The sequence below is a fragment of the Oryza glaberrima genome, chromosome 4 (assembly GCF_000147395.1).
Source record: "Oryza glaberrima chromosome 4, OglaRS2, whole genome shotgun sequence".
Lineage (NCBI taxonomy): Eukaryota > Viridiplantae > Streptophyta > Magnoliopsida > Poales > Poaceae > Oryza > Oryza glaberrima.
The window spans coordinates 18,846,189-18,855,814 of NC_068329.1; the positions used below are offsets into that span (position 1 = coordinate 18,846,189).

General features: G+C 45.2%; 2 protein-coding genes across 3 annotated transcripts; one reads left to right on the forward strand and one right to left on the reverse strand.

Moving 5' to 3' along the window:
- Positions 1–766: 766 nt before the first annotated feature.
- Positions 767–2,252, forward strand: LOC127772166 (outer envelope protein 61-like). The gene has a single exon (XM_052298159.1). The coding sequence runs from the start codon at positions 916–918 to the stop codon at positions 2,098–2,100; it is 1,185 nt and encodes a 394-aa protein (XP_052154119.1). The 5' UTR covers positions 767–915; the 3' UTR covers positions 2,101–2,252.
- Positions 2,253–2,437: 185 nt separating this feature from the next.
- LOC127772161 (mitogen-activated protein kinase kinase kinase 3-like) lies at positions 2,438–8,571 on the reverse strand. 2 transcript variants are annotated; one of them, XM_052298153.1, is made up of 11 exons: positions 7,898–8,571; positions 6,616–7,146; positions 6,211–6,298; positions 6,039–6,101; positions 5,262–5,422; positions 5,101–5,176; positions 4,466–4,525; positions 4,266–4,373; positions 3,958–4,191; positions 3,186–3,295; positions 2,438–3,111 (listed from the first exon to the last, which is right to left on the reverse strand). In XM_052298153.1, exons 1-11 carry the CDS (start codon positions 8,338–8,340, stop codon positions 2,853–2,855), a joined length of 2,133 nt encoding a protein of 710 aa, XP_052154113.1. In that variant the 5' UTR covers positions 8,341–8,571; the 3' UTR covers positions 2,438–2,852. The 2 variants fall into 2 exon arrangements, with proteins under 2 accessions (XP_052154113.1, XP_052154114.1); XM_052298154.1 differs by having other exon boundaries at positions 2,438–3,108; positions 7,898–8,569.
- Positions 8,572–9,626: the final 1,055 nt, after the last annotated feature.

A 9,626-nucleotide genomic window follows, 5' to 3' on the forward strand; every position in this document is an offset into this window, starting at 1 on the left:
ATAACTTTTAACCAAGGCACCATATCTATATTATTGATTACTACTTTAGCCTCACGCAAGAACTTTCCTACTTTATCCTAAGTCTTAGTAATAGAACACTTAATATATATATTACACGATAAACCCTCAATGATGACAATATACCTTACTTAAAGAAAAGGAAAATTAAATAACCAACAAAAATCTCAAATACCTACTTTTATAAAAGAAACATCCGTCAAGATACAAGAGTGGAGAGAATGCCAACAAACCTGTCACTCCTTCATAAATTTCCCTCACCTTTTCCCTATTTTTTTAGCTCTCTACTGGAGGGTAGCAAATTGAGAGATCTTCACCTGAGTTGTGCGCGGAGAGTGAAGTGAGAAGATCTTTTTATAGTCCAATAACAGTTGTGAACGACATATAAAGTGAGAGTTTGTACGTACTTTGTATGTATAAAGTATACATATATAATTCGGTGCACATACGTGTGTTTGTGTGTATATGTTGTACATATTTACATGTAGATTATAAGCTTTATTATATGTATAGGCATACACTTTGTATTTATATGTATATTTATTACAAATATGTATACGTATAAATACAAAATGTATACATATACGTATAAACTTTGCATTTATATACGTACGTAAGAACTATAAAGCGTCCCCGGGACCGGCCAGTAGCGACCGCGCGCCGGACCGAATCCGTTCCATTCCAACACAAAATCCGAAACGGAGTCTGCAAACCGTAATCCGAATCCGTTTCTCTCTCCCCTTTCAATTTCAAACCGCAGATAAATAGACCGAAGGAGAAGCCCCGCTGATATCACAAACCCACCAAGCTCCCATCGATCGCCTCCGTGATCACAAGAAGAAAATTCCCCGAGATCCGCCAGACCTCGCTCGCCGCCGCCTCGCCGCCGGCGCCGCCATGATGGACCCGGAGATGATGCGGGTGGCGCAGGAGCAGATGAGACGGATGCCCCCCGCCGCGCTCGCCGCGATGCAGCAGCAGCTCACGTCCAACCCGAGCCTCCTCCGCTTCGCCACGGAGGGCATCAAGACCCTGACACCCGACGACCTCCGCCGCGCCGGGGAGCAGATGAGCCGGACGAGCGCCGAGGAGGTGCTCGGCATGTCCCGGAGGCTCGCCGCCGCCAGCCCGGAGGAGCTCGCCGCGACGATGAAGAACGCCCAGGCCGAGCAGCAGCGCGCGTCGTCCTACGCGGCGGTGTCCGGCGCCAGGGCGCTCAAGGACCAGGGCAACGCGCTCTTCAGGCTCGCCCGCCACGCCGACGCCGCCGCCAAGTACGCGCTCGCCGTCGACAACCTGCGGAGCGTCCCGTCGTCGGCGTCGCGGTCGCTGCGGGCGGTGTGCGGCGTCAACCTGATGGCGTGCCACCTCAAGACCGGGAGGCTCGCCGAGTGCGTGGAGCTAGGCTCCGATGTGCTCGGCCTCGACCCGGGCAACGTCAAGGCGCACTACCGGAGAGGGCAGGCGTACAGGGAGCTCGGGAGGATGGAGGCGGCCGTGGCCGACCTGAGGAGAGCGCACGAGCTCTCCCCCGAGGAGGACGCCATCGCCGACGCTCTGCGAGACGCCGAAGAGAAGCTCGGGGCTCCCAGAGGCCTCGTCATTGAGGAAATCGTCGAAGAAGAAGAAGAAGCACAAGGTTCAGAGATACTACCAACCAGTGGGGCAACTTCGTCTTCAACCTCTGGACACAGTGTTCCATCGCCATCGCCATCGCCATCGCCGTCTGCTGCTGCTGCGGCTGAGATGATGAACTCCATGGGGGACCCGGCGATGGGGAAGATGGTCGCGTCCGTGGTGCAGGGCATGGATCCGGAGACGGTGTCGATCATCGGGAAGCAGTTCGGGGTGGACCTGTCCAGGGACGACGCTGCCAGGTTGCAGGACGCCATGAAGAAGCTGTCTCCGGAGAACCTGGAGAAGGTGATGGGTTGGGTGAACCGGGCACGGCGCGCGGCGGAGGCCGCGAGGAAGGCCAAGGAGCTCCTCCTGGGCAGCAGGAGAGGCTGGCTGGTGCTCGCCATTGTCGTGCTCGTCCTCGCGTTCGTCCTTCATCACCTGCTCGGGTTCATCGGAGCGTGATGCGATGGTGGCCGATGGCCTGGCACTGCATGCTTAGTGCTAGTAGATGTAGATTTGAGTGGCTGTAATTTTTCTTATTCTTTTCTCGACGTAATAGTCGAGTATGAAATATTCGTCGAGTTCTTGTGTTTATGGAGCTGAAGGAATCGACTATTAGAATTGAGCTAGTATGTTCAGTTTTTTTTTATCAGTTCTAACCTTGGTATATTCATGCAATTGCAAGGTGCCTCACATGCTTCAAAATAACATCAACATAATCCTGAAACCAATAGTCTGGTGCTCCTCTGAAAAAAGTATGATGATATTCAGTCACTCGATATTTATTACGGTTTCGACATAAGAAATCTGAAATTCAAATGTAATATAAATGTAAACTTTAGCTATATTCATTGCAGTAGCCAGTGCCCAGTAGGGAGAAATCCTTACATCTGCTAGGGAAGCGCTAAACTAACTACATCATCCAAACGTCAGCTTCTCCAAGCTAGCGAATTTACAGGCCGTATTTTTATGTACTGATATAGTACAGCATAATACAAAGTGGAGGCGACAACCGCCTACAGATATACAGAAATTCCTCTCTTGTCAACAGCCTCTTTCCTCGTGGAGCCTTTCTATACTGTACAGTAAAATCAGATCGGTGTAGTAACAGAGAGTTACGACATGTTGCTGACATCTCTAACATTATATATCTACGATGTCATGGGAACAATTCTCCTGCTGAACATTCATCAGCACTCATGGATGACTGACGCTCAGAACCTCTTTGGGGAGCCGTAGGGGCTTTGGACCTTCAACTGGCTGATATCCTGCCAGGTATCCGAAATCGTGGGAATTCGTCTTGTCTCGTTCATCATGTAGCTTGATAGATTATAGGAAGTAGCACCATTGGAAAATGTTGGGTGTGGTGGGGATGGCAGGCAGCTCCAGTTGGATTGCTTAAACTGCCGCAATGGGCTTGAGCATGGGGACACCGGTAGAGACATGTTTGTTCTCACAACGGAAATAGGACTGCTGTAGGATAATACATAAGCACCAACAAGTTGAAAGAGAGTACAAAGTGAGGATAAATGCAAGAATCACAGTACCTGGCGGTGTGTGGTGAAGGAACGGCTGTGGAAAATCCGGTAAAATCTCTTGCACTCACTCCTATATCCTTTAGGGGAGTGATACTTTTCCTTGAGAACTCCCTGTTGGACTGCAACAAGGATGAAGACATGATAAGCGTCAGGACTCAGGATTCAGGAAAATAGAAACCATAAAAGAAGCAAGCAATGCCATTTTCCCCCTTGAAAGCCAACAATACTACATCGAACTCCATTCAAATAAAGTAGCAAAAGGAGCCCTTGCTCCATCAGCTTACAATTTTAACTAGACATACTCAAAAGGATCTTTGACTAAGCCAGTGCAACTGAGGAAGAATGTAAAAGCACTGGCCAGAAAACGAAAAGAAGGCTACTCCCTCCGCCCCCAAAATATACTCCCTCCGTTTCATAATGTAAGATTTTCTAGCATTACTCATATTCATATAAATATTAATGAATCTAGACATACGAACATGTCTACATTTATTAACATCTATATGAATATGAGCAATGCTAAAAAGTCTTACATTGTGAAACGGAGGAAGTAGCAAGTTTTAGCTATGAATCTGGAAAAACACTTGTCCAGATTCATAGCTAGAAATTGTTATATTCTGGGGTGGAGGTGGTACCATTTATTGGCCAAAGTGGTTTATGCGCATGTAAAGTACTCAACCCAGTGTGCTGCGGCTGCTTTTCTCATTGGACTTTGGAAAGGGCCCATGAGAATAAAGGCCTACGGAAAGCTGAATTCAGAATGATAAATATAAAAGTATACCGTTGTATGCGTCCCATCTGCTGGTGCAAACGCATTTCTCAGTGCACCAGATTTCGCAGCTCTTACTGCTGGATGGTCCTGAACAAAAGGGTGATCCATCAACTGAGTTGCAGTGAAGCGAGATGCAGGATCACGTTTTAAGCACATCTGCAAGAAGCTTTTTCCTTCCTCAGAAAAGCTGTCTGGGATTTCAGGTATCTCTTTACTGTTTGCGATCTTAAATATAGCAGCTACCTGCAAGATCAGATTGGATCAGCTTGGCATTCACAAGTTACTTGGAAAACTATAGCTACAAAGTGAAAGCATACCCCCTCGTATTTATGCCAAGGAGGTTTTGCCGTTGCCATTTCAATAATAGTACATCCCAAACTCCAAATGTCAACTGGTAGATGGTAACCTCTACCGTTCATTATAACCTGCATGTTACAATCATTAGGAGAATTCAGAATCATATAAAGATGATGATAAATACGGTATATAAAGGTTTACTGTTAGAAAAACAATTTACCTCAGGAGCCATCCAGTAAGGACTTCCTTTGAAAGAGCGTATTTCAGCAAAAGATGATATCTGTGTCAAACGTAAGTAATGAAATTAAAGGCTTAAAAGAGGAAGGGGGGGGGGGGGGGGGGATACAAGCTAGAGTAGTATTGTGTATATTCTCTTGTAGTCGTGAACTAGCAATAATAGACATCAAAAGGACCCGGAAACTTCTGTAGATATATGTGCATGTACTAACGCAAAACACATCAACCAGACAACCATCAAACTTATCATCTGGGAATAGATAACTATCTTCAAACTTCCACAGAATCCTTTTCTACTTATGAGTAAGGAGAAGTAAATTAAATGTAGCTTCATGAAGGAAATGGAATTGGAATGTGCTTCTATGCCTTCCCAAAAAGGAAACAACATGGATGCTTAAGAAATTAAACCCGACAGATAAATTCAGCAGCATTTAGAAACAACAAAGTTATCTTTTAGGAAAACATTTCTCTTTTAGAATTATTATAAGATGCATTGGCAACATTTCAATGTTAAAGGTATTGAACCAAAAGGGATGTTGCGACCAAATTTTAAGACGATAAGACTACATGATGCTGCACACACAGGTCAGGGGATGGAAAAGAAAAAAAAATGCATACATGCTTAGCCATGCCAAAGTCAGCAAGTTTGACTTCACCATTAGGGCCGACAAGTATGTTAGCACCTTTAATATCTCTGCGAAGAGAAACAGGATGAAGTGGTTAAGGTATTTCTTTTACTACCAAAGGAATGTAAAACAACTGTGGATAATCTGTACTACCTGTGGACAGTGTTCCTCCCATGCAAGTAGGCAAGACCAGAGAGAATTTGTCCAGTGTAATTACGGATCACAGGTTCCTTAAAAGGACCATACTCTCTAAGTAATTTATGAATTGAGCCCCCAGAAACAAACTCCAGATAAATTGAAAGTGCATCATCAGTCTGCATGGAAAAACATACAGAATTAGAAAGTATAAGCAACACAAAGTACTTTCTACTTTCTGAAGTGCTTCGAACAAAAGATGAGAACTAAACAAGAAAACCAGAGAATTTTCTTCTGAGAGGGAAAATAAAGAAGTAAAAAATGCAAACCAAGTGAGAGGAAATAACAGCAAAAATCTTATATTAGTAGCACAGCAGAAGAGGTGACAGGAAATCGAACAATTTAATTATCTAAATTCAAAAGATAGACTAAAAAGTAAAAATGAAATGCGTTACTACTCATACATAATAAACAATTAAATGCTGATGTTTTCTTCATCCTTCCAGACACGCTTACACTTATACATGTAACAACCTCTTGCAAGTTTCATTGATCAGGATAGTGATTTGTAAATGCGAACCAACCAAACTAAATGCTGTTAATTATCTGGATCTGGCTCTAGTCATCACAATAATCATTTTGCTTTAAGACACAGGCTTTTTTTTGTAATCTTCATACGTCAGTTACATCACAAGTCATGCATGTAACAGACAACATGATAGTTACAAACATGTATTGAAGTTATATATATAGTTGCACAGAGATAAATGCAATTGTTTATCAAGTAAAGCTTACCATCTCACTTCCATAGTACTGCACAATGTTTGGGTGCGAAAGTTGCCTAAGCATATCTATTTCCTGTTAATGCCCGAGTGAATTAATATGTCAGTGAGTCCATTGAACAAGAGACACAAATGCTGTTACTACTCATCAAAAGATATTCATACTGATTAAACTGAGAAATAACCTGATTCAATTGCTTGAGTCGTTCTTTTGAATGTGGATCATCCGAAATAACTTGGACCTCCTTAATCGCACAGAACTGCCCATTTTCACTGCATGATTCATCATAAACTAAGAATGCTACCACAAATTGCTATTGGACAAATTTAGGTAATACCACAACCTCACAGAATATACCAAATTCTTGTACAAATTGCTGTACATATCAAGACCTTGGCACCATAAAATTCAGCAAAATAACTAATGCCACTTAATCTCACTGTTGAGTTCATTACCCCAAATAATGGAATATGAAAATTTATCATATACTCCGCGAGTGATTATTGCTTTCAATGCGGAATCAATGCATCATATACAAAATTGTAATACCAAAATACAATAATGCCAAACTATAGAAAGATTCCAATACCTGTTAAATCCAAGGTAAACCTGGCCAAATGTACCGCTCCCTAACAATTTGCCTTTTTTCCATTGTGATTCGGATTGCAAGCAAGTAGTGGGACCTAGAGGGTGAGGCGAGTAAGCAGTGGGAGATGGGGGAAGAGGTGAACAAGTAGCAGGACCTGGAGGAAGAGGTAAAGGATGAGGTGGGCTCTTCAATCCATCCATCATTTTTACTGGTGACCTTGGACTAAAACCAAATTCCCTTGAATTTACATTATTTACAGCAAAAGTATGGCCTTTCGGTCCAGGGGAGAGGCTTCTTGTTCTTGGAGCAAGAAAATCCTCGGGCAACATTCTGCCACGTGAACTAGTTTCGCTAGTTGACAGATCATCACAATGCAAATGAAGTTCTCCCATATTAGTGACAGGAACCTCAAAGAACTTCCGATGCTCCCGTGGCATGCTATAGGACATGAAATGATTGTCTTCATTTAGGATCTTATGTGAGTCAGATGGCATATTTCTTCCCCTGACAAAAGACGCCGGATCCGTAGACCTAGAAATTACACCAAGCAGCCAAGAATCATCAGATATTATATCAACACAAATTTTGAAATGAAATATATAAATACTGTAACAATGTGCTGTGGAACAATACGCTAATTTAAGTACCCCTAAACATAGGCACGTCATATGAATTTATATACTTCAAAAAGTTCTCAAATTGTCCAACTCAAAGAAGTTGTCAAATTAAGTTCAGAGCATAATGATTAACGAAAAGCACTGTACATTATTGTTGAGAGAACGTCAATGATTTAGCACAAGAACCAAATACACGTTTCAACAGAATGGTGACTCCAGGGCAACAAAAGAAACAACTATTCAGCCTTTTTAAAATTCTTTGTTCAACCATTAACACACCTTAGCGTCCCGAGTAATCCTGTGTGCAATACATATTTAGCAGAGAAAGAAAAATAAATGGCTTAGGATTCCCGAACTGGAAGTAATCTGAAACGACCATGGGAAAAGGTCAACTTGTAGAGTTGGTACGAAGCCACACTGTTCATTCATCACGTCCCCAACTCTGCACTTGACTAGGAACACTTAAAAGCAAGTAGCAAAGCCGAGTAAAGCCATTCACACGAAATTAGTGGGGAAAGTAACGCACGAAGCCTACATGCTACGCTTATCAGATCATGAAATTCCCCAAATTTTGATCACAATACCTATATATCTGGAATTGCACGTTGCACCCCCCGAGAAATGGAAATCGAACAGGCTGAGGTATTCCACGATCGCACACTTACCTACATACTTGCTGATCCGTCGCCTCGTCCGACGAATCATGCGAGCACACGCTCAACTCCTCCGACGAGGCGTCGCCGGCGACGCCGCCCACCACATCCCCGTTCTCCTCGAACCTTACAGGAGCCGGCTCCAACTCCGGCTCCTGCCCCTGCCCCTGCCCCTGCCCCGGCCCCGCGTCACCCACGGGCACGGGGAGCTTGTACCCGACCTCCCCGAACCCCCCACCACACCGCCCGCCCCCATGCCGCGGCGCGGCGGCCGACGGCGAGTCGAGGCTGCGCGCCTTCTCCCTCGCCCGGGGGGTCACCGAGGGGGAGGCGGAGAGGTCAACGAGGTCGAGCGACTTGCGCGGGGACGACGCCGCGGAGGCCGCCCCCGCCCCGGGGGGCTTCCCCACGCCCTTCGCCTTCGACCTCGACTTCCGTGGCCACCACGCGGGCATCGCGCGCGCGATCGCTGCGCCGGAGCAAAGCACCACACCACCTATCGTCCCCCTGCTGCCGCCGAGCTCAGGCGGCGGCGGCGGCGGCGCGGGGAAGCGAGGAGAGAGAGAGAGGAAGGCGCGAGGAAGGAGACGACGCGGCGGCGGCGACGCTTTTAGTCGGAGAGGAGGAGGAGGAGATATTTTTTTTCCAATTATTTTCTTGTCTAAAAAACCCAAGCAAAAAATGCGGGGGATTGAGAGGTGTGCTCGCGCGCGCGAGTACTAGTGGTTGCTGCGAGCAAGTGGCGCTCAGGTGGGTCCCGAGCCAAGTAAATGCTTCTCACCGTCAAGCGGGGCTCCGCGTCCTCGAACCGTGGATGGCCCCACCTGCCAGTGACAGGTGGTGTGCGCGGCTAGCTGTAAGCGGAGTGCTACTACTACTACCAGCTCGCTCTCTCCTCTCCCGCCACTTGCGCGCGGCGGCTCTGCGAGGTGGGGCCAGCGCGTCTTTTTTTCTTTTTCTTTTTTTTTTTTGCGCTCGTGCGTGTGTTGGCTTTCGCCTTTTTTTCCTTTTTCACCGTGTGTGTCCCGTGCCGAATCTTCACGGAACGCGGGTGGTGGTACTGGTAGTCTGGTAGACGGGTGCGGTGCGGTGCGCGCGTCGGGTTCGGGTCGGGAGGGAGGTTTGGTGACGCACGCCAAGCGGGGACGTGTTGAGCACACACCGGAGGAGTACACTGTACACAACGGCGGCTTGTAAAAGCAAGTTTAATAGCCAACTACTAGCTCCAATTCATCTATAGCCAATCTAATAGCTCATCCATATAATAGTTATATACTACACGATTAATACATGGTCCCACATGTCATACACATACTGTGTCTTGGAGTCCGTGCTACAGCTGGCTATAAATTTGTAGCCCGCTGCTCTTCTCTCTCCTTATTTATCTTCTTAAAATATGTTTGTAGCTAGCTTATAGCTTGCTATTGTACCTGTTCTAATAACATCAAAAGCCGTTACCTATGTTCACCTTTGTCTTATTAAAAAAAAACTAAGTAGTAGTATCATTTATTTGTTTTTGACTTGTTTTAACATTAAAGACACTTTAACATATGACTTGTATTGTATATGCACAATATTTTTTAATAAGACGAACAATTAAATACTATGTTCGAAAATAAGTAACATTATACTCTTAGAAAATGAGTAACAATTTTATTACGATGTCATGCAACTAATAATAAGTCATAGATATTTATTGTGGTGTTGCACAGATAACATCATTTGAACCTACGAGAGAATT